Below are 25,319 nucleotides of genomic sequence, written 5' to 3'. Positions count from 1 at the left end.
AACATGAGGTCCGAGGTCACGCTAGTTTGGGGTTAAAATTTCACATTAGTAACTTTACCTCTAGATCAGCTTGGTCACCTTGAACTTTTATCTTTCATTTATTCACCTTATTGAATGGTATATATTAGTTTTTTTCACAGGTTTAACATGGAGTACCTTATTAGTCCTTGCTTACGTTTTTAAGTACTTCTTGTGCATGATCATTGTATGTTGGTGTAGTTATCGTTTAAGTGTTTTTTTCTTCTAACTTGGCCAACGTTAAATACTAGTAAAACTTAGTTTTAAAATTGAATCAAGAAATACAGATTTTTTTAGATATATACCCACTGTTCGTGGAGTCCTACCACAGCAATCCACGGCCGGTACAAACACGTCATTAATCACAGCGGAAAGACATATCAAGTACATTAAATTAATAAGGATAACTACAAGAATGTTTAGAATTCTTTAAAAATCTATTTAGTTAATCTACATTTATGCATTTAATTGTAGAATCGTTCAAAAACGTGACTATTTAGGACTCAACTACGAGGATGTTTAGAAATCTTTAAAACTATTAAATTCGTATTTATGCATTCACTCCAAGAGAATATGAATACTTAATATTCTCTTGATTCACTCTTAAAATCGGTGCCTGAAAAATGTCTTTGTCATGATTATAATATAAGTAGTATTATATAGACAAAGAGGAAAAGAGAGATCAAGGAAAACTTAACCAGACCTTAGTAGCATCGTCTTGAACTGCTTGAGTCTTGCCACACAGATAAGACGTTGTTCAATGTGGTCGCACACCGGATATGGGTAGGATTTACCCACAATGCACCCCGACTTTTCCTGTACCTCGAGGGGAGCCTTCCAAGGTTCGAAGATGTATTCTGTTGGAAGGTTTCGCACTTCCGGTACGAATTTCCTTGTAAACGATTAAAAGAAAACAGTTATAGGTCAGTTGGAACAAGTTCTATGTTACCTCTTGGACAACTAGCTTTAAAAATTTAAAACGAAGAAACATGGAGAGGAGAGGAGAGGAGAGGAGAGGAGAGAGTGCAAATAATATCTAGTACGTTTACATGCATTCTTTTTGTCCTTTCGTCAGAAATGTATCCATCACGCAGAACAGAAAACATAAATTACCAGCTTAAAAAATACTAGTAATATTTACTTGATATAATCTCCTGCCGGGTCCATCTTCTTGGCTACCTCTACGGGACAATACCAAGGAACCGATCCCTTGATGTAGGTACTGCACGACAACCACATCCAACAGCTGGCATTCATGCCCCACTCCGAATCCAACTGGAGCTCGTCGAAAGCTTTGTATCCCTCTTCCCAGTTGATCCACAAGCATCCGCGTGTCAAAAAACATCCAACCGCCTCTCGAGCCACGTGATGAATCCAACCTTCCTGACGGAGTTGGCGCATGATGGCGTCGATCCATGGGAAACCTGTGGTGCCCTAATTTTTAAGAAAAAAGCTTTAGCAACAAGAAACACCAAGGACTATGTTTTTGAAGACACATGAAGTAGTAGTCCTGGGGTGCTTACCATTTAAACCAATCCATCCGGTTGGAAATGTATCCCCTAATGTTAAGATGAAGAGCGGGAAATTTTGACTTTTGAAAAATGGTACAAGCGTCTATCGAAAGAACCGAAATGAGCGGGAAAAGTGGATTACCGAGTTTTCCAGAACTTTCCGATTGGAATGACACATACCATTTATTTCCCAACGGGAATTTCCGGTTTTCCGGGTAAATGGTAAGCACCCGTGTGTAGTTTATTAACTTACTTGTTTCCAGCGTTGCAGCGCAGGATTGTTCTGTTCCCATGGTAACTGCAAGCACAGGGAGTTGTTTTTCATTTTTTGTAGCTCAGGGTTGGAACTGGCCGTCACGAAAAAGAATTCTCTTTGGAGTAGTTTTCGATAAACAGGTAATGGAGGGGACTGTCCTGTCACCTTTGGAAAGAAATGATGAGTAAAGTGAGTAAGAAAAAGCTAAGAATGGCCTGTTCTGTTTTTAAAAAGGGTCATCATGATGAATGAAAATGGTTAATGCTCGAGTAAAGTACTGCTTTAGAATAAAACGTATCGTTTCCAAGGCATCAATAAAGACAGCATTTATCATTCCTCACACGCACAAAACATGCCATCTCATTGGCATTACTTCTTCAGAGACATTTAAATTATTCACAGATTTATGATATAGACATGAGTGAATATTGAATGGGTAGAACTGTAGTGAAATAATGATAGATGTGTTGATCATCACAGTGATTGAGTGTTTTACTGGGAAATACGCCACTCGTATTTTTCATACGAACTACATCCGGGACCTCAGTAACACATTTTCCATCTCTTCACTAGTGAGGATATCAATGACGTCACTTGCGATGTTTTTCGGGACCCGTTTTGATTAACCTGATAAGTTTTTCTTTGTGGATTTGTCTATATAATAAAAAGAAAATTACACATTGGCTTGAAGATATGAAGTTTATCTTCTCGTGTTGAAAACTTTTTTACCACTCGAAGATAAACTTCATATCTTCGCGCCACCGTGTAATATCCTCTATATACATTCCCTATGGATCCATTTGTTATTATGTTTAATCCAGACCCAAATAAAAATATTCTAGGAACATCAGTCACTAACCTCTCTGTAGGCAGTGGTTATTCTCTGGTAGAAAAGTCTCGGCGATAAGCAACCAAACCTCATATAAGGACTGAGAGCTTCATCTGATGCCAAGAAACAGCTAGCATCGACCTTAGCAGTCTCTGTGAACTTGGAGTTCTTCATCTTAATTCACCCATATAAATGCAAATGTGAGGACGACGTTAGTGCAAGTGAAGGAACAAACATGAGGATTTGTTTAAAATTAAAATCTTATTGATACCCTGAACTGACAACCTTTGAGCGGATCGATTTGGAATTTAGAGTGCTAGGTTTTGCGGAGGAAGGAAAGCCGGACAAAAACCCTCGAATCAAAACATGGTCGGCCAAGTCCTGGAACGGATCGAACCTGAGAGCCAAGAGGTGAGCTGAGGCAAGGGTACTGACCACTATAATCTGTATGATTCTCAAGTGAATTGTACTTCAGTCGAGTCCTCAATGCCTATGTTTCAACTTAAAAACCTATACCAATAGGTTTATTATGGTACCATTGTTGTACCATTATGGTGGAGCTACTTAAGTTGTTAGGGAACCGAGAACTACCGAGTAATTCCGTATTCTAAGGTATGAGTCCTGTCCCGATGCCCGTGCATGTCCTTTTGAATACTCACATGCTGAACATTACATTTGATTCCCTTACCTTTAAGATGGCTTTGTCAAGACGCACAAGAGCCTCTGTTTCTCCACCTTTAAAAGGAGAACAAGCCGTTTTGTATGTTTCTTTAAGTCCAATGTATGAGCTGTCGGGCACACCATACTTAACGTCGTGGTCACGCTCGACCAAAGTCATGCAGCCGTCAAGCACGCCCCCATCAATAGTAGTAACTGGATCAGGCACCTTCAGGGAAGCAGCAACCAGCTCAAAATAATCCAGAGTCATCGGAGTTTCTTTCTGGTTAGCGTTCAACACTTCATTGACATCAAAAAGTGTGTGAGAGATTTCAGAAATCACCTCAATGCTGCTCTTCTCGGCTAAGTTCCGTATCGCTGTGTCACGGGTACGCGCGTGTGGATCGAGATCCGACTCGAAGCTCAGCCTCGTTATATCCCAGTCCTTGAAAATACGTGGGAATTGCTCAAATGGTCGTCCTTGGATCACAAATAATCGCGACCCATTGCGTTTGAGGTTGTTGTCGAGGTTGCGTAGACACTGCAGTAAAAAGACAACCCTCTTGGGTGAGACCTTGGTAGTTCCCTTGAGAAGTTGTGGATCAAGGAAGTACACGCCATAGAGCGTCTTACTGTCCTTCAAGGCTTTGAGCAACGAAGGGTTGTCGTGAAGACGAAGGTCTTTTCTAAACCAGTGAATCGTGTTGTGAGCTAAAAAAACAGGAATTAGGATTCTTAATTTATGCATATGTATATGTATATATAAGATTGTTTAGGCGGTCATCTGGTGCTTTGGCAGGGACTGCCAAAAGGTAGGATCTGGGGGCATTAGCTCCCCCGCCCCCTATTTTTACTGATTTTCATGAGCTTAGGTCTTAGTCTCCTTCACATTCTTGTAAATACTATATTCTTATGAAACTAACGTCGGAAATAGAATTTAAGCTAATTTATAAGAAAAACTAGTCACAAAACGTATCAAAGATTGGGGTAGACATTTTGAAAACAAAAGATATATGGTCAAAACGACGTTTCGATTACATCTTGTCATGATTATCATGTTCAATCTTTTTACTCTACTTGATAATGAAAACAAGATGTCATCGAAACTTCGTAACTTTTTGCCACTACTTTTTCTTATACAACTATATTTTTAGTTAGAGTCCCAAACTTTTGAGGGTACTGTGAGGTCTTTTCCGAATATATATATATATATATTTTCTTTTCTATTGTATTCCATGTGACTTACTTCGTGTGTTAAGGTCTCGACTGATGACCTTAAGCCTTTCCACGCAAATCTTTCTTTGTACGCGGTGGTCACACATAGGTTCAGGGTAGTCGTACCCTACCACACATCGTGCAGCGATTTGGACCTTGAGGGGAGCTTTCCATGGCTCGAACATGTACTGCGCTGGAAGATGGCGAACTTCAGGTACGTATCGCCTGGAGAATAAGAAAACAAACCTAATATTGCAGACACATAACGAAGGCACCAAGATTAATTTGGGTTTTTGGTTTCCGTCAAGAAAATACTTGATCAATATTATCAAATAGACCTAGTACTAAATAATAAAGCATCATGTATGATCAGACCGTAAGAAAGAATGTATCTTGCACAAATAATTCGTTTTAGCTGAGAAATCGCCGCATCATGAGAATTTTTTTTCTACACGAAGGGAATCTTTCGTTTTCTTTTGAGAGGAAAGATAAGCAAGCAAAATTGAAGTCTATTAAGTGAAGAGATTTTTTGAGATCCCTTTGGTTGGATCATTGAATTCGTCTTAGTTGAAAAATCGTCGAAAATTTAAAACTGCCTGTAATCATGAGAAGTGGGTCATTCGTATTCTCTTACGAGGAAAGACAAGCACGTCAATTTGAAGTCTATTAAGCTGAGTATATTCGCTTGAAGTTTCTCATTAAAAAATAGATTACTTTAAATCCATTAAAAACCAGAATGTACCTAATATATCTTGCACAAGGATCGAGCCTTTTAGCAGCTTCTACAGGACAATACCAAGGCACGCTGCCATGAACAAAGGAGCTGCACGATACCCACATCCAGCCTCCAGCATTCAAACTCCACTCGGAATCCAACTGGAGTTCGTCAAAAGCTTTGTATCCCTCTTCCCAGTTGATCCACAAGCATCCACGTGTAAGAAAACATCCAACCGCCTCGCGAGCCACGTTGTGGATCCATCCTTCCTGATTAAGCTGTCGCATGATGGCGTCGATCCAGGGGAATCCTGTAGTGCCCTTGAAGAATATCAAGATAGTCAAACACATAGTTTGCTTGAGGGCTAAATTAAGCGTACGCTGGGGACCTACGGTAATCTGAGGTTCCTAATCCCATTTGCCAGCCCCCGTTTTGACCTATTCTATTTTGCTCAAATCTCAATCTCATTTCAGTTTTTGATTGTCTTTTCGTTTTGGAATCTCATTCCCAGTGCATGAAATCTCGTTTTCCCAGCCCCAAAAAGGTGTATCCCACCTCCCATTTTACCCGTTCAGGACCCTTTAATCTGCCAATGCTATTGATTGAGTTGATTTACCTGTTTCCATCTGAAAAGTCCATAATCCTCGATCTCCCACGGTAGCTTCAAGCTCATTGGATTATTCCTCATTTTGTGAAAGTTAGTATTATCATTAGCCATATGAATTAAAAACTCCCGCCACAGCAAGGGACGATAGATGATGTCTGGAGGATCGCAGCCTTTCTTCTGTGTAGTTAAAGTAGAAAATCATTGTAGAGGCGAATCGATGAAGTTATTGCTCATATTCTTAACGTATATCTTTTTTCCCAATGTAAAACAGATTAGACCAGATTCAATAGTTCCTTCCCCTGCATGAAATGGCTGCCATCACGTAATAGTACAAAGCCTCTATAACGACAGCTTTGATCATTGTCAGATATGTGTTGGGGATATGATAGGAAACAATAGATTAAGAGCCTGAAATCTCAATAGATTAAGAGCCTGAAATCTCAATAGATTAAGAGCCTTACTTTTCTAAATATTGATCCAATGCAGTGATACAAGAGCCTCGGAGATAGACAGCCAAATCTTAGATATGGACTGAGATGCGTGTCATTTGGAAGAAAATCTTCAGCACTTAGTTTATTGGTTTTAAAATCCAGTTCTTCCATCTAAGCAAAAAGGGAAAACGTAAAATTATCATTACCAAATAAAATAGTAATATTCATTCAATCTTTTCAGCTGAGCTGTGAATTTTGTTTTAGCCAACCACAGCGCGTTTAACTGTTTTGCCGCCGGCCCTCATTCATTGGCTACTGGGCATGTTATCCAACTTTTGCGTATTTTTCTGTTTTCTTTTCACTAAATATAATATACTTTCCTAAGAAATATGGAAAATAAGAATAAAACAATTCTACTTAACCGTAATGTTTTTTTCGATCTTTGAATCACCAAAAACGCTTATTTTTTCAACTCGTTCTTTAAGCGCCGCATTCGCCGCTCAGCTGGTTATATGCTTTTGAGAATTACCTTCTTCAAATGAAGGTGTAGTCTTCTGAGTGCCTCATTTTCTCCACCCTTCCAGTGTCGCCTAGCTGTTAATTTTGTTTTTGAATTCACTCCAAATTCTGTAAGATCTGGGACAGTATCACTGATACTGCTCAACGATTCAGGAGACCTAGAATGCTTTAACATGGAAGAGTTAGCTTTATTCAGCGGCAGATCTGGCTTTCTCAGACCAACAACAACTTCCACAAACTCATCAACAGTAAAAGGTACTTTGCCAACATTAGCGTCCTTCACGTCTTCCACGTCATACAAGAGATGAGAATTTTGGCTGATAACCTGAACATCAAACTTTTTGGCCAACAGTTTCACGACTTGATCTCTTTGTTTGCCTGTTGGTTCGTTATCAGCTTCGAAGGATAATCGGGTCACACCCCACTCACGGAACAAACGAGGCAATACCTCCATGACACGTCCACGAACCACATACAATCGAGATCCAATGGCTCGCAGCTCACTATCCAGATCTTGGAGGCATTCACAAAGGAAGTTCCATCGATTGGCGCTAATCTTACTACGTCTACAAGCATCAATGTCTAAAATGTAGACTGGATAAAATGTGCTGCAGTTCTTGATGGAGGCCAACAGAGAAGGATTGTCATGAAGACGGAGATCTTTACGAAACCAGTGAATACTGGTTGGACCTTGGTTTGGAGCTTTAGAGAGAGAGAGAAAAAAACAATAATAAGTATATGTGGTAAAGATAACCGTTTATGGTAGGTTGAACTGAGTCAGTTTAAATTTCGGTGTTCACCTATTGCTCCTAGCTGTATGCCCAAATCGTAAAGTTTCTCAACGCATATTTGTCTCTGCTCCAAATGGTTGACCATTGGCTTGGGATAATTGACCCCGATGACACAGTTGGCCGTGCTTTGAATATCCTTTGGTGCCTTCCAAGGCTCAAAAGCATACTCTGTAGGTAGATGGCGTACTTCTGGCACGTAGCGTCTGTTGAGCATAAGGTATTGGTTAGAATAATGCAGCTCATTATATAAAGTTAGGAAACCTTTTAGATACTTACTTGATGTAAGAGGCAGATGGATCCATCTTCTTGGCCACCTCTACAGGGCAATACCAAGGAACCGATCCCTTGATGTAGGTACTGCACGACAACCACATCCAACAGCTGGCATTCATTCCCCACTCCGAATCCAACTGGAGCTCGTCGAAAGCTTTGTATCCCTCTTCCCAGTTGATCCACAAGCATCCGCGTGTCAGAAAACATCCAACCGCCTCTCGAGCCACGTTGTGAATCCACCCTTCCTGATTGAGCTGTCGCATGATGGCGTCGATCCACGGGAATCCAGTCTTGCCTTCTTTCCACTGTTGTAGTGCAGTTGCATTGTCTTCCCAGGGCAGCTGTAGACTCATTGAATTGTTGACCATCTTATGAAGGTCAGGGTTTTGACTTGCTGATTGCAAGAAGTATTCACGTCTGAGAAGGTTGCCAAACAACGATAATGGAGGACTGGTATTCTTGGCCTGTAATTAGATTTTATACAATATTATATGTTTACCTTTTGAGTGTATATCAAGAGTATCATAATTGAGATTTAAGTTTAAAGAAAATCATGTTTAAAATTAATGATTAAGGCTCTAGTTACATACCTTCATGTAGGTTATAGCAAGTCGATAATATAATAATCGTGGTGATAGGCAGCCATATCGTAGGTAAGGACTTAGATGGGTGTCTGCTGGTAAGAAGTCTTCGGCACTAGTTTTGTCTTCTTTGAAATCGTTTTTCGCAGCCTGTAAAAGGAAGTAGTCTATTATTAGAGAACTGTATCCTTATAACATCGTAAAAGATAAACAAAGGTGATAAAATCCTTTGAGCAATCAAAGGAGAGTAACTGTTTGAGGTAAGTTACTTGAAAACCTTACCTTTTGTAGAGCAAGATTAAGGCGGTGAAGTCCTACCGTTTCTCCTCCTTTCCAGTAACGCTGAGCACTAGCCATACTTGCATCCTTTATTCCGAATTCTGTTATATCGGGAACAGCGTAGGCCGACCAATGATCTTTGAGTTTGGCTGCCATTGATGGTTTGAAGATAGATTTGTCGATTGGTTGGCATGGAATAATCGGTTTGTCTAATCGTCCTGCTACATTGACAAACTCATCAACGGTGGTGGGCACTGTTCCATCGTTAATCTTCTTCACGTCTTCCACGTCATACAAGAGATGAGAATTGTGGCTTATAATCTGAACATCAAACTTTTTGGCCAACAGTTTCACGACTTGATTTCTTTGTTTGCCTGCTGGTTCGTTATCAGCTTCGAAGGATAATCGGGTCACACCCCACTCACGGAACAAACGAGGTAATGCCTCTGTGACACGGCCACGAACCACATACAATCGAGATCCAATGGCTCGCAGCTCACTATCCAGATCTTGGAGGCATTCACAAAGGAAGTTCCATCGATTGGCACTTATCCTACTACGTCTACAAGCATCAAAGTCCAGAATGTAGATTGGATAAAATGTGCTGCAGTTCTTGATGGAGGCCAACAGAGAAGGATTGTCATGAAGACGGAGATCTTTACGAAACCAGTGAATACTGGTTGGACCTTGGTTTGGAGCTTTAGAGAGAGAAAAATAATAATAAGTAAATCACAAATATGTAATAAAGATAACCATCGTAAGTTGTAATCAGAATATCAGAATGTTATTGTCAAGGGCGGATCCAAGGGTGTTAAAGGAGGGCTGAAGGTGCCCTTCAGCAGAAAAGAAAACAACCCAAAACTAAAGAATGACATGCTTTTTTATTGTTTTCCGTTGTGTTGACGAAAGAAACTCAATTAACCCCTCCACCCCCCCCCCCCCAACACTTTGGCTGCATCCGCCCTCGAGTGTTCACCTATTGCTCCAAGCTGTATGCTTAAATCGTAAAGTCTCTCAACGCATATTCGTCTCTGTTCCAGATGGTTGACCATTGGCTTGGGATAATTGATCCCGATGATACAGTTTGACATCTTCTGAATGTCCGTTGGTGCCTTCCAAGGCTCAAAAGCATACTCTGTAGGTAGATGGCGTACTTCTGGCACGTATCGCCTATTGAGCATAAAGCATTGGTTAGAATTTAGCTAGGTCATTATTAAATGAAGGTAAGTTTGAGATATTTACTTGATATAGGAAGCAGATGGATCCATCTTGTTGGCTACCTTTACAGGGCAATACCAAGGAACCGATCCTTTGATGTAGGTACTGCACGACAACCACATCCAACAGCTGACATTCATTCCCCACTCCGAATCCAACTGGAGCTCGTCGAAAGCTTTGTATCCCTCTTCCCAGTTGATCCACAAGCATCCGCGTGTAAGAAAACATCCAACGGCCTCGCGAGCCACGTTGTGAATCCACCCTTCCTGATTGAGCTGTCTCATGATGGCGTCGATCCATGGGAATCCAGTCTTGCCTTCTTTCCACTGTTGTAGTGCAGTTGCATTGTCTTCCCAGGGCAGCTGTAGACTCATTGAATTGTTGACCATCTTGTGGAGGTCAGGGTTTTGACTTGCTGATTGCAAGAAGTATTCACGTCTGAGAAGGTTGCCAAACAACGATAATGGAGGACTTGCATTCTTGGCCTGTAATTAGATTTTGGACAATATTATATGCTTACTTTTTGAGCGTATATCTAGAGTATCATACTTGAGATTTAAGTTTAAGGAAAATCGTTTAACAAATAAAATACATTTACTGTGTTTGCACAGGCTAATGGAAACCGAGATGTGGTTGGGAGAATTCGAGAGCAGATCAGTGCAAAAACGAGCCGCGAGCCGTGGGCGAGTGTTTGCAACTGCTCAAGAATTCTCCCAACCACATTGAGGTTAGCATTAGCGTGTGCAAACACAGTAAATGTATTTTATTTGTTTTATAAAATCATTTTCTTCAATATAAAAATAACGAAACACGATTAGATAAAACAGAAGAATTTAATTTAAAGTTTTAAATACAAATTCTCCTTACATACTTGTGCATTTGCAATAACCAATCAGATTGCGCGAAAGAAGACCCTTAACCAATCAAATTGCGAGATTGATACACGCCTCCAAGCATGAAATTCAAGTTGAAATTTTATTTCAAAGCGAGAAGAAACCAAACTTTAGCGATTTACTTCCTTGAGAAAGAGGCTTTTACAAGCAAATCTTGATAAAATAATGATTCCAAAGCCTAACCAATGGCTTTAGTCATTCTAGACTAAATTCAAGCTTGATTTCCGTCGGTGTTGTTGAAAGAGTTCGTCGAGATTCTCCGAGTTCAGGCTGGGAAATCTGGATTTTTGCTTTTTTGTTGAATGCTCTGCTGGTGGTTCTACAATTTCAGATGCTTTCTCAGGAAAGTGAAAGTCGAAGCTTGGAAAATAGCCATGTTCTTCCAATTTTACTGGAGTTATATTAATTATGACTATTTGTGTGCAAGTACAATTTCCAAACAAAACTCCCCGCCGGTGTCGACACCCGTCACTTGGCTCTCGGCCAATCACAGCACGCATACTATCTGAATTATTTTATAAAATTGAATATTCGGGATTAAGGCTCTAGTTAGATACCTTGATGTAGGTTACAGCAAGCCGATAATATAATAATCGTGGTGATAGGCAGCCATATCGTAGGTAAGGACTTAGATGAGTGTCTGCTGGTAAGAAGTCTGCGGCACTAGTTTTGTTTTCTTTGAAATCGTTTTTCACAGCCTGGAAAAGGAAGTAGTTAATTTATAGGGTATCCTTATCATATCAAAAAATTTAGTCAAAAATTAATCTGGCGTAATCAAGGAATCGTAAAAAGGCAAATAAACCTTTAAGCCATAAAAACATAAATATTTATTTGATTCTTTCACTTATAAATCTTACCTTTTGTAGAACAAGATTAAGGCGGTGAAGTCCTACCGTTTCTCCTCCTTTCCAGTAACGCTGAGCATTAGCCATACTTGCATCCTTTATCCCGAATTCTGTTATATCGGGAACAGCGTAGACCGACCAATAATCTTTGAGTTTGGCTGCCATTGATGGTTTGAAGACAGACTTATCGATTGGTTGGCATGGAATAATCGGTTTGTCTAATCGTCCTGCTACATTGACAAACTCATCAACGGTGGTGGGCACTGTTCCATCGTTAATCTTCTTCACGTCTTCCACATCATACAAGAGATGAGAATTGTGGCTGATAACCTGAACATCAAACTTTTTGGCCAACAGTTTCACGACTTGATCTCTTTGTTTTCCTGCTGGTTCGTTATCAGCTTCGAAGGATATTCGGGTCACACCCCACTCACGGAACAAACGAGGCAATGCCTCCATGACACGGCCACGAACCACATACAATCGAGATCCAATGGCTCGCAGCTCACTATCCAGATCTTGGAGGCATTCACAGAGGAAGTTCCATCGATTGGCGCTTATCTTACTACGTCTACAAGCATCAATGTCTAAAATGTAGACTGGATAAAATGTGCTGCAGTTCTTGATGGAGGCCAACAGAGAAGGATTGTCATGAAGACGGAGATCTTTACGAAACCAGTGAATACTGGTTGGACCTTGGTTAGGAGCTTTAGAGAGAGAGAAAAAAACACAATAATAAGTAAATCACAAACATGTGGTAAAGATAAGCGTTTATGGTAGGTTGAAGTCAGTTTAAATGTCGGTGTTCACCTATTGCTCCTAGCTGTATGCCCAAATCGTAAAGTTTCTCAACGCATATTTGTCTCTGCTCCAAATGGTTGACCATTGGCTTGGGATAATTGACCCCGAGAACACAGTTGGCCGTGCTTTGAATATCCTTTGGTGCTTTCCAAGGCTCAAAAGCATACTCTGTAGGTAGATGGCGTACTTCTGGCACGTAGCGCCTGTTGAGCATAAGGTATTGGTTAGAATAATGCAGCTCATTATATGAAGTTAGGAAACCTTTTACATACTTACTTGATGTATGAAGCAGATGGATCCATCTTCTTGGCCACCTCTACGGGGCAATACCAAGGAACCGATCCCTTGATGTAGGTACTGCACGACGAACCACATCCAACAGCTGGCATTCATTCCCCACTCCGAATCCAACTGGAGCTCGTCGAAAGCTTTGTATCCCTCTTCCCAGTTGATCCACAAGCATCCGCGTGTCAGAAAACATCCAACGGCCTCTCGAGCCACGTTGTGAATCCACCCTTCCTGATTGAGCTGTCTCATGATGGCGTCGATCCACGGGAATCCAGTCTTGCCCTCTTTCCACTGTTGTAGTGCAGTTGCATTGTCTTCCCAGGGCAGCTGTAGACTCATTGAATTGTTGACCATCTTGTGGAGGTCAGGGTTTTGACTTGCTGATTGCAAGAAGTATTCACGTCTGAGAAGGTTGCCAAACAACGATAACTGGAGGACTGGCATTCTTGGCCTGTATTTTGATTTCGTACCAATATTATATGTTTACTTTTTGAATTTATTTTAAGAGTATCATATTTGAGGTTTAAAGTTATAGCAAAATAGTAATTGAATATTCTGGACTAAGACGATAAATAGATACCTTCATGTAGGTTATTGCAAGTCGATAATATAATAATCGTGGTGATAGGCAGCCATATCGTAGGTAAGGACTTAGATGAGTGTCTGCTGGTAAGAAGTCTGCGGCACTAGTTTTGTTTTCTTTGAAATCGTTTTTCACAGCCTGGAAAAGGAAGTAGTTAATTTATAGGGTATCCTTATAACATCAAAAAAATTAGTCAAAAATTAATCTGGCGTAATCAAGGAATCGTAAAAAGGCAAAAAAAACCTTTAAGCCATGAAAAGATAAATATTTAGTGGATTCTTTCACTTATAGATCTTACCTTTTGTAGAACAAGATTAAGGCGGTGAAGTCCTACCGTTTCTCCTCCTTTCCAGTAACGCTGAGCACTAGCCATACTTATATCCTTTATCCCGAATTCTGTGACATCAGGAACGGCGTAGGCCGACGAATAATCTTTGAGTTTGGCTGCCATTGATGGTTTGAAGACAGATCTGTCGATTGGTTGGCATGGAATAATCGGTTTGTCTAATCGTCCTGCTACATTGACAAACTCATCAACGGTGGTGGGCACTGTTCCATCGTTAGTCTTCTTCACGTCTTCCACGTCATACAAGAGATGAGAATTGTGGCTGATAGCCTGAACATCAAACTTTTTGGCCAACAGTTTCACGACTTGATCTCTTTGTTTGCCTGTTGGTTCGTTATCAGCTTCGAAGGATAATCGGGTCACACCCCACTCACGGAACAAACGAGGGAATGCCTCCATGACACGGCTACGAACCACATACAACCGAGATCCAATGGCTCGCAGCTCACTATCCAGATCTTGGAGGCATTCACAAAGGAAGTTCCATCGATTGGCGCTTATCTTACTACGTCTACAAGCATCAATGTCTAAAATATAGACTGGATAAAATGTGCTGCAGTTCTTGATGGAGGCCAACAGAGAAGGATTGTCATGAAGACGGAGATCTTTACGAAACCAGTGAATACTGGTTGGACCTTGGTTAGGAGCTTTAGAGAGAGAGAGAAAAAAGCAATAATAAGTAAATCACAAACTATGTAATAAAGATAACCATCGTAAGTTGTAATCAGAATATCAGAATGTTATTGTCAAGGGCGGATCCAAGGGTGTTAAAGGAAGGCTGAAGGTGCCCTTCAGCAGAAAAAAAACACCCCAAAACTGAAGAATGAGATGCTTTTTTTAATGTTTTCCGTTGTGATGACGAAAGAAACTCAATTAACCCCCCCCCCCTCACCCAACACTTTGGCTGGATCCGCCCTCGAGTGTTCACCTATTGCTCCAAGCTGTATGCTTAAATCGTAAAGTCTCTCAACGCATATTCGTCTCTGTTCCAGATGGTTGACAATTGGCTTGGGATAATTGATCCCGATGATACAGTTTGAAATCTTCTGAATGTCCGTTGGTGCCTTCCAAGGCTCAAAAGCATACTCTGTAGGTAGATGGCGTACTTCTGGCACGTATCGCCTATTGAGCATAAAGCATTGGTTAGAATTTAGCTAGGTCATTATTAAGTGAAGCTAAGTTTGAAATATTTACTTGATGTAAGAGGCAGATGGATCCATCTTGTTGGCCACCTCTACAGGGCAATACCAAGGAACCGATCCTTTGATGTAGGTACTGCACGACAACCACATCCAACAGCTGGCATTCATTCCCCACTCCGAATCCAACTGGAGCTCGTCGAAAGCTTTGTATCCCTCTTCCCAGTTGATCCACAAGCATCCGCGTGTCAGAAAACATCCAACGGCCTCTCGAGCCACGTTGTGAATCCACCCTTCCTGATTGAGCTGTCGCATGATGGCGTCGATCCACGGGAATCCAGTATTGCCTTCTTTCCACTGTTGTAGTGCAGTTGCATTGTCTTCCCAGGGCAGCTGTAGACTCATTGAATTGTTGACCATCTTGTGGAGGTCAGGGTTTTGACTTGCTGATTGCAAGAAGTATTCACGTTTGAGAAGGTTGCCAAACAACGATAATGGAGGACTTGCATTCTTGGCCTGTAATTAGATTTTGTACCAATATTATATGCTTACTTTTTGAGTGTATATCAAGAGTATCATACTTGAGATTTAAGTTTAAGGAAAATCGTTTAACAAATAAAATACATTTACTGTGTTTGCACAGGCTAATGCAAACCGAGATGTGGTTGGGAGAATTCGAGAGCAGATCAGTGCAAAAACGAGCCGCGAGCCGTGGGCGAGTGTTTGCAACTGCTCAAGAATTCTCCCAACCACATTGAGGTTTGCATTAGCCTTTGTAAACACAGTAAATGTATTTTATTTGTTTTATAAAATTATTTTCTTCAAAACAAAAATAACGAAACACGATTAGATAAAACAGAAGAATTTAATTTAAAGTTTTGAATACAAATTCTCCTTTCATACTTGTGCATTTGCAATAACCAATCAGATTTCGCGAAAGAAGACCCTTAACCAATCAAATTGCATGTTTGATACACGCCTCCAAGCAGGAAATTCAAGTTGAAAATTTCTTATTTCAAAGTGAGAAGAAGCCAAACTTTAGCGATTTTCTCCCTTGAGAAAGAGGCTTTTACAAGCAAATCTTGATAAAATAATAATTCCAAAGCTTAACCAATGGCTTTAGTCATTCTAGACTGAAAAGAAAACACTATTTTGAGAGCTAGAACTTGCTAAATTCAAGCTTGATTTCCGTCGGTGTTGTCGAAAGAGTTCGTCGAGATTCTCCGAGTTCAGGCTTGGAAATCTGGATTTTTGCTTCTTTGTTGAAGGCTCTTCTGGTGGTTCTACTATTTCAGATGCTTCCTCAGGAAAGTGAAAGTCGAAGCTTGGAAAATTAGCCATGTTCTTCTAATTTTACTGGAGTTATGACTATTTATTTGCAAGTACAACTTCCAAACAAAACTCCCCGCCGGTGTCGACACCCGTCACTTGGCTCTCGACCAACCACATATTATCAATTATTTTATGAAATTGAATATTCGGGATTAAGGCTCTAGTTAGATACCTTGATGTAGGTTACAGCAAGTCGATAATATAATAATCGTGGTGATAGGCAGCCATATCGTAGGTAAGGACTTAGATGAGTGTCTGCTGGTAAGAAGTCTGCGGCACTAGTTTTGTTTTCTTTGAAATCGTTTTTCGCAGCCTGGAAAAGGAAGTAGTTAATTTATAGGGTATCCTTATCATATCAAAAAATTTAGTCAAAAATTAATCTGGCGTAATTAAAGAATCGTAAAAAGGCAAAAAAAACCTTTAAACCATAAAAACATAAATATTTATTTGATTCTTTCACTTATAAATCTTACCTTTTGTAGAACAAGATTAAGGCGGTGAAGTCCTACCGTTTCTCCTCCTTTCCAGTAACGCTGAGCACTAGCCATACTTGCATCCTTTATCCCGAATTCTGTAACATCCGGAACAGCGTAGACCGACCAATAATCTTTGAGTTTTGCTGCCATTGATGGTTTGAAGACAGACTTGTCGATTGGTTGGCATGGAATAATCGGTTTGTCTAATTGTCCTGCTACATTGACAAACTCATCAACGGTGGTGGGCACTGTTCCATCGTTAATCTTCTTCACGTCTTCCACGTCATACAAGAGATGAGAATCGTGGCTGATAACCTGAACATCAAACTTTTTGGCCAACAGTTTCACGACTTGATCTCTTTGTTTGCCTGCTGGTTCGTTATCAGCTTCGAAGGATAATCGGGTCACCCCCCACTCACGGAACAAACGAGGCAATACCTCCATGACACGTCCACGAACCACATACAATCGAGATCCAATGGCTCGCAGCTCACTATCCAGATCTTGGATGCATTCACAGAGGAAGTTCCATCGATTGGCGCTTATCTTACTACGTCTACAAGCATCAATGTCTAAAACGTAGACTGGATAAAATGTGCTGCAGTTCTTGATGGAGGCCAGTAGAGAAGGATTATCATGAAGACGGAGATCTTTACAAAACCAGTGAATACTGGTTGGACCTTGGTTTGGAGCTTGAGAGAGAGATAAAATAATGATAATTTAATTACATTTTTACATGATATGACGATACTAAAGTGGTAAGAAACAATCAGTATAGATGTTAGTGTTCACCTATTGCCCCAAGCTGTATGCTCAAATCGTAAAGTTTCTCAACGCATATTCGTCTTTGTTCCAGATGGTTGACCATAGGCTTGGGATAATTAACCCCGATTAGACAATTCGACTTCTTCTGAATATCCGTTGGTGCCTTCCAAGGCTCAAAAGCATACTCTGTAGGTAGATGGCGTACTTCTGGCACGTAGCGCCTGTTGAGCATAAGGTACTGGTTAGAATAATGCAGCTCATTATATGAAGTGAGGGAACCTTTTAGATACTTACTTGATGTAAGAGGCAGATGGATCCATCTTCTTGGCCACCTCTACAGGGCAATACCAAGGAACCGTTTCCTTGATGTAGGTACTGCACGACAACCACATCCAACAGCTGGCATTCATTCCCCACTCCGAATCCAACTGGAGCTCGTCGAAAGCTTTGTATCCCTCTTCCCAGTTGATCCACAAGCATCCGCGTGTCAGAAAACATCCAACCGCCTCTCGAGCCACATTGTGAATCCACCCTTCCTGATTGAGCTGTCGCATGATGGCGTCGATCCACGGGAATCCAGTCTTGCCTTCTTTCCACTGTTGTAGTGCATTTGCATTGTCTTCCCAGGGCAGCTGTAGACTCATTGAATTGTTGACCATCTTGTGGAGGTCAGGGTTTTGACTTGCTGATTGCAAGAAGTATTCACGTTTGAGAAGGTTGCCAAACAACGATAAAGGAGGACTGGTATTCTTGGCCTGTAATTGGATTTTATACAATATTATATGTTTATCTTTTGAGTGTATATCAAGACTATCATACTTTAGATTTAAGTTTAAAGAAAATCATAATTAAAATTCCTGATTATGGCTCTAATTAGATACCTTCATGTAGGTTACAGCAAGCCGATGATATAATAATCGTGGTGATAGGCAGCCATATCGTAGGTAAGGACTTAGATGAGTGTCTGCTGGTAAGAAGTCTTCGGCACTAGTTTTGTTTTCTTTGAAATCGTTTTTCACAGCCTGGAAAAGGAAGTCGTCCATTCTTAGAGTACTGTATCCTTATCACATCGTAAAAGTTAAACAAAAGGTGATAAAATCCTTTGAGCGATCAAAGGAGAGTAACTGTTTGAGGTAAGTTACTTGAAAACCTTACCTTTTGTAGAACAAGAGCCAGACGGTGAAGTCCTGCCGTTTCTCCTCCTTTCCAGTAAGGCTGAGCAGTAGCCATACTTGTATCCTTTATTCCGAATTCTGTGACATCAGGAACGGCGTAGGCCGACCAATGATCTTTGAGTTTTGCTGCCATTGATGGTTTGAAGACAGATTTGTCGATTGGTTGGCAAGGAAGACTCGGTTTGTCTAATCGTCCTGCTACATTGACAAACTCATCAACGGTGGTGGGCACTGTTCCATCGTTAATCTTCTTCACGTCTTCCACGTCATACAAGAGATGAGAATTGTGGCTGATAACCTGAACATCAAACTTTTTGGCCAACAGTTTCACGACTTGATCTCTTTGTTTTCCTGTTGGTTCGTTATCAGCTTCGAAAGATATTCGGGTCACACCCCACTCACGGAACAAACGAGGCAATACCTCCATGACACGTCCACGAACCACATACAATCGAGATCCAATGGCTCGCAGCTCACTATCCAGAACTTGGAGGCATTCACAAAGGAAGTTCCATCGATTGGCGCTTATCTTACTACGTCTACAAGCATCAATGTCTAAAACGTAGACTGGATAAAATGTGCTGCAGTTCTTGATGGAGGCCAGTAGAGAAGGATTGTCATGAAGACGGAGATCTTTACGAAACCAGTGAATACTGGTTGGACCTTGGTTTGGAGCTTTAGAGAGAGGGAAAAAAACAATAATAAGTAAATCACAAACATGTGGAAAAATAACCCTTGTAGGTTGAAGTCAGTTTAAATGTTGGTGTTCACCTATTGCCCCAAGCTGTATGCTGAAATCGTAAAGTCTCTCAACGGATATTCGTCTCTGTTCCAGATGGTTGACCATTGGCTTGGGATAATTGACCCCGATGACACAGTTCGACAACTTTTGCATATCTGTTGATGTCTTCCAAGGCTCAAAAGCATACTCTGTAGGTAGATGGCGTACTTCTGGCACGTAGCGCCTGTTGAGCATAAGATAATGGTTAAATTTAGGTAGGTCATGATGAAATGAAGGTAGGTTTTAGATACTTACTTGATGTAAGAGGCAGAAGGATCCATCTTTTTGGCTACCTCTACGGGGCAATACCAAGGAACCGTTTCCTTGATGTAGGTACTGCACGACAACCACATCCAACAGCTGGCATTCATTCCCCACTCCGAATCCAACTGGAGCTCGTCGAAAGCTTTGCATCCCTCTTCCCAGTTGATCCACAAGCATCCGCGTGTAAGAAAACATCCAACCGCCTCTCGAGCCACATTGTGAATCCATCCTTCCTGATTGAGCTGTCGCATGATGGCGTCGATCCACGGATAGCCAGTCTTACCCTGGACAGTTTTTAAAATTGGTTTAAGAAAGAGTATTAAAGATTTCTCATTGTTATAACTAGAGAATACTCCCACCCTTTCCTTGAACTTAAGGTATGTGTTTCGAGTGGATGCGAGGTTACGCAGTCAGAAAAAACACCCGTCGTCCGCTAAGCTGAAGGAGAGGTGATATTTGGCACAGCCATATGTCTTATCCACTGAGACATATACCTTCAAAGTTATAGGTAGGGATGGGCTGTTTTTATCATACACACTCGCGCATAATCTTTCGGTCGAAAAACAAGAGAAAGACCCGGTTTCATCTCGTGTTCCTTAGCTAGCTTCCCTCGAGCTCTACAGCTCCCACGGTAGTGTGTTTATATCTCAATATAGGTACATGCGGGAACGTTTTATATTCCTCGAATATAGTGTGCTGAATAGATAGTAGTATATAGTATACTCATGGTTTCAAAAACAAAACACTCAAAGGTGTTCATATACGGTGTTTGTCTAACCTTTTTCCATCTATTAAGGTACTCTTGGTTCTCGATCCATTTGATTTTCAAACACAATTTGCTTTTTGCCATCTTGTGAAAGTCAGGTACAAGAGCATTGAGGAGAATGGAGTATTCTCTCCAGAGCAGGAACGAAAATATTTGAGGGATTGGGTGTTGTTTACTCTCCTGAAAATAAACAGACATCATGTATTCTCGTTTTGTTGCTACATGGTTCATCTAGTCTGGCTCCTAGGCTAATAACTGTTCCAAGTTTGCCTCTGGAGTTTCTTAAGGCCGGTTTAGACGGTACGATTTTCGGCTACAACTATCGTATACAACACGCTCGCCCCATCCTACAACTCGAGTCATAGCGTGTAAATCAAGCCTACAACTCGCCTACGACAGACGCGAGTGTGTTGTGTACGATAGTCGTAGACGAAAATCGTACCGTCTAAACCGACCTTTAGATAGCGCTCGCTAAGTTTCATAATTTCGAAAATAGGGTCTGAACCGATCGATTTGGCTCAGATGACGATTGGTTGAAACGAAATGCGTCACTTGTTGTCCCTATCGACTGATCGGGGTCTGGCCACGGAGTGGATAGCGCTACCTGCCGAACAACTCCTTATTCAGTGGATATCTAATGAATTATAAGGATTTATCCAACCCATAGGGCTATCCACTCTGTGTTCGTTCAACCGCGAGCCCTGTTATGCCTAGCTGGATAGACGTAATTTTAAATATTTGAAACGTAACACGTAGCTCTAAGGAGTTCTTCAGCAAAAAGGGTACTTGTCGAAGAGTATCTAGTTTCAAATATTTCATATTTCAGGCAAAACATTGCTAGTCAACAAGTTAAATTCCGATTCGATCTGTGAGTGGCCACACGTCCTGACTTCGCGGCCGGATAAGCCCGCCCAGAGGTTGTTTATGGGTTCGATAAACTTCAAGGTTTTTAAAACTGAAAGAAAAAAACGTACCTTTTCATAAGCTTCTCTAATGGCGTAATACACTGTTCTTGGAGAAAGGCAACCAAAGCTGAGATATGGGTCAATACAGCCTCTGCTTGACGTGAGCGTTTCATGCGAGAAAGGAGCTTCACCGAATCCATTTTGCACCCTCTGAGGATTAACAGAAGATCATTAAATTTCAATGAGAACTGAAGACGCCGCTAATCACCAAAGTTTCATAGTTCTCTACTCATTCTAGGAGTGCATGCTGGTTGACTTTAACTAAAGACTCGGTCTTTGTTTCTTTTGGTATGTCAACTAAGCCGGTCAATTAAATATTAATAGGACTGCCATGCCTATTGTCATAATAGATCTACGTTACTAGTCTGCGTAGCGGTGCGAAGGGGAGGTTTTTGGAAGGGGAGGGGAGAGGGGGAAGAAAGGATGAGGCTCTCCCTTTCCCAAAACCACTTTGAGCCGCAAAACCTCTTTGAACCGCTACGCAGACCAGCACGTTACCAATAGGAATCTATGACTTTACGATACTATGGTAAAAGAACCTGCACTTTTTGCGGAGTCCGATTTGATTGCAAAAGATGTGCAAATTTCTGCTTGAAAAGGGCAAATTTCAAGATGTGAGTTGTGAGTTGTGGGGGTAGGGGTGGGGGTATTTTTGACGTCATCCATATCTAACACACCTCTTGTACAAACTCCTTTAGCTTTTGTAGAGCCGAGTGTTCCCCACCCACCATCTTCATATGGGTGATTGTGGGCTTAAGTGACCGTGAGTCTTTGACAAGTGCAGAGAATGATTTGTCTAGTTGATTCCCTTGCTTAGGAAACCACGTGACATCAGGGACAGGCTTATCCGGTGGACCTAGCTCGGTCACCATATCCATGAACTGTTCAAACTGTATCGGGATTTCGTTTTTGCATTCACTCGTGAGAATATCAATGTCATAAAGTGTGTGCAAACCGTTTGCAAAAACTTGAACGTTAGCCTTTTCGGCGAGGTGTGTGACGACACGCTCGTTTTGTCTTCCGTATCGATCCAAGGCGGCTTGGAATGTTAGTGTTGTTAAACCAAGCTTTTGAAAGATGAGAGAGAATACTTGTGGTAGTTGGCCTTGGAACACAAGTAGCTTTGATCCATACTTCTGAAGATTTTCATCCAGATCTTTTAGCGACTGTAGAAGGAAATTCTTCTTGTTTTCTGATACGATGGGCCTGTCGAACAGTGGTGAAAGGACGTATATTCCGTAAAATTCATCGGATCCTTGCAATGCTTCGGAGAGAGCAGGGTTGTCATGGAGACGTAGGTCTTTCCTAAACCAATGACAGGAGACCTTCGGCTTACAAGTGCTCATCTTGTTCTCTTAATAGCTGCAAAGTAAATGAGAGGATTCTGATAAAGACAAATGTGTGATGCTTTTTCCCTCATCGCAGAAATTTATTAAAACATTTGCTAAATTTACTAAAACATTTAAGAAAACATATTTCTCTAACAAAGGCTTTTAGGAAAAGTTCTTCAAGCGTTAAGAATTTTGCTTCTCAAGAAGAACAATGCAGAAATTGAAGAACAAAATGATCAATTTGCAGAATTTGGTACTACAAAATATTTTGTAATATTTTCTTTAGGAATGAATGCAATAAATAGAAGAATTTGAATCTTGAATTAAAACTTGACTTTTACTTTATTTTGGATACAAGCTGTATATCATTATTGTACAGAATGAGTTTATGCAGAATAAACTACACTAAAGACTAACAGGCTCTTAGTCTGTCCATTTAGATGTTCATATTTATTATTCTGTGCTCAGCAAGTTTGTTTGCAGATATAGCGATCTGTCAGCCAATCCGAGGTTGAGGACTGATAAAACTGGGTCGAGTTGGCATTGCAGTGCATTGTGGGGCTCTTTTGGACATATTTCCAAGATGGCGTCTATTTTTAAATCCACTCATACCCAGTTTTTTTCTGAACCTCAGAATAGCTAATAATAAGGCCAAGTGAATGAAGCCAGTCAGATTGGCGAGTAACTGGGCCAGACTCGTTTCATTATTATTCTGATCCTATACACCTTCCTTCAACAGCAGATTGCCAACAAATGCGATTATAGGCCCAAGCAGTGGAAGCCATATCGACTTTAGTTCTGTGATGTGGAATCCCAGAATCTTAAAACCAAGACACCTGTACTTCTGACATGTCTCTAGACGATGGCTAAATAGCATGATCTTTTCTTCCGTGTCAAACAAATATCCTTTGTTTCTTTGTTCTTCGCAATCTAGATTATCGACTGTGGATATGACCTGTTGCAAATGGGAAGTTATTTGGCCTAACCTGAAGAACGGTAGCGTAAAAAGGAATACAGTCTCAAGGAGAAATGCTATGAAGGATCCTAGACCTTCCGAAAGAACTACACCATATACAAGTGAGGTTTTGGGAGGCAGCTTTTGAAAGACTTCAGCGCTTGAATAAACGCTGAGAATTCCCCAAAAAATTAAAAGGAAGAGAAGGCCGACCAGAAAAGGTTGAAATGCCTGGGATATTTCCATGATTTTTGAGGACAAACGAGTGTAATTCTTAACAAGTTTATCGAAAATCATTTTACTTTGTGAAATCTGAACTTTACAGGAATCTATTTCCGAAATCAAAACTTCTGCGGTAATGATGAGAAAAAAGAAGATTGGCATAGCAACGGTACGAGTGTAGATCAAGACAAAGAATTCAACGCATTCGACTGTCTTATCCCAGTTTCTTGGCAAGTGCAGTGATTGCTCGATAAAGATCGGAATTAACTTTTGAACGAGTGGAAGAAACACGAGAACCATTCCGCCCGTTACCACAAGATATTCAATCTGTCGAGAAATCACACGCTTGGCGTTTGTGGGCATTCGAATGAACTTTGTCATGATATGAATAACGTGGTTTTGATGCTTGATAAAGAAGTGCAAGCCAAGATGGTGCATGACAAGATACCGAAACGTCCACAAAAAACGGTGAAAGACGGCGACGATAGCAGTGAATAGCTGGACGCTGGAAGAAAGCTGATCGAAGCCATGAATCAAATTGAAAAGCTCAAATGCTATGATACACCATAGACTAAGTGATACGACCAAACGCATTACTTTATAAAACCAGCGAGGAATTGTCATGTAATTGCCAATTCCTAACGGTTCGACCCACTGAAACGAAAGCCACATAAAAGAGTAGAGTGGAAAGCCTTTCAAGTTTTGAACATCTTCGGGGTTTATTCCTCCGCTTCCGATCGACGTTGTCGATTCTAAACGCTCCAAATCCAAGCCGGATCGGTTATGAAGCAAGCTGTCATCGGAGCTTTCCGCTCGAGTTATCGTCATGCCGAAAGACCCCGCTAAATCGCCAGAGACGCCATTGCCCTCTGAAATATCAGAATTTTCAGGAAGAGTAGACAAATGAGGTTTGGAACAAGGCTTGGGAATGACAATCATAATCTCAGATCTATCTTGTCTTGGCTGTTGACGATTAGTTTCTACGAGGTAATTCTCGACAAGCCAGTAAACATCGACAACATTTGCATCCACAGGAACCACGAGTTCTGTTTTTGACCCTGGGCCATCACAAACAAATATTGTTTGATTTGAGTTTCTGGTTGTCATTTTATCTCCTGTATCTACTCTACTGAGCTAAGACATAGCTTTTCAAAGCGCTTTGGTCAAAATAGGAAGATATCAAATTGATTCACTACCTTATACGACTGACTTCTTGGAAACTTGTTCAGATACCGGAAGTCCAAGTTCGTTTTGCGCGGGTCATTGGCTTTTATATCGAGGCAATATCAATAATCATATTATTTTATCACTGCTCGCTAGACCAATGATAGCGCGCAAAAATCTAGACTAATACTCATCTGTCTTGGATACCATTTGCGCCAGGTTATATTTTAACAGATGCAGAACAGGCAGGCGATTCCAAAAGCTTCGTTGTATCTCGCATCGTTTCAATGCGACCCGGGTTCGAGTCCCGCTTGGCTCGGTGTCGTAT

At 41.0% G+C, this 25,319-nt stretch overlaps 2 protein-coding genes across 2 annotated transcripts; both read right to left on the bottom strand.

Annotated features, from left to right (window-relative positions):
• Positions 1–79: 79 nt before the first annotated feature.
• On the bottom strand, positions 80–25,077 carry LOC116307704 (uncharacterized). The gene is given in 38 exon segments (XM_089039446.1): positions 80–910; positions 1,160–1,452; positions 1,783–1,950; positions 2,645–2,788; positions 3,303–3,982; positions 4,518–4,711; positions 5,229–5,521; positions 5,818–5,985; positions 6,270–6,410; positions 6,769–7,460; positions 7,559–7,752; positions 7,826–8,286; positions 8,413–8,553; positions 8,686–9,380; positions 9,659–9,852; positions 9,925–10,385; positions 11,351–11,491; positions 11,651–12,345; positions 12,449–12,642; positions 12,716–12,804; positions 12,806–13,153; positions 13,155–13,178; positions 13,308–13,448; positions 13,609–14,303; positions 14,585–14,778; positions 14,851–15,311; positions 16,300–16,440; positions 16,601–17,295; positions 17,396–17,589; positions 17,663–18,123; positions 18,250–18,390; positions 18,524–19,218; positions 19,315–19,508; positions 19,580–19,872; positions 20,367–20,534; positions 21,329–21,469; positions 21,997–22,681; positions 25,024–25,077. Coding segments are annotated over 37 exon segments (11,892 nt in total). The 5' UTR covers positions 22,666–22,681; positions 25,024–25,077; the 3' UTR covers positions 80–711.
• On the bottom strand, positions 22,969–25,052 carry LOC116307707 (uncharacterized). Its single transcript, XM_031718007.2, has one exon. The coding sequence runs from the start codon at positions 24,932–24,934 to the stop codon at positions 23,369–23,371; it is 1,566 nt and encodes a 521-aa protein (XP_031573867.2). The 5' UTR covers positions 24,935–25,052; the 3' UTR covers positions 22,969–23,368.
• Positions 25,078–25,319: the final 242 nt, after the last annotated feature.

The sequence above is a fragment of the Actinia tenebrosa genome, unplaced genomic scaffold (assembly GCF_029948245.1).
Source record: "Actinia tenebrosa isolate PJP-AT-01 unplaced genomic scaffold, QUT_ActTen_1.0 PGA_scaffold6__47_contigs__length_16458017, whole genome shotgun sequence".
Taxonomy (NCBI): Eukaryota; Metazoa; Cnidaria; class Anthozoa; order Actiniaria; family Actiniidae; genus Actinia; species Actinia tenebrosa.
The sequence above is the reverse complement of the archived record's forward strand: the minus strand, read 5'-3'. Positions and strand labels throughout refer to the sequence as shown.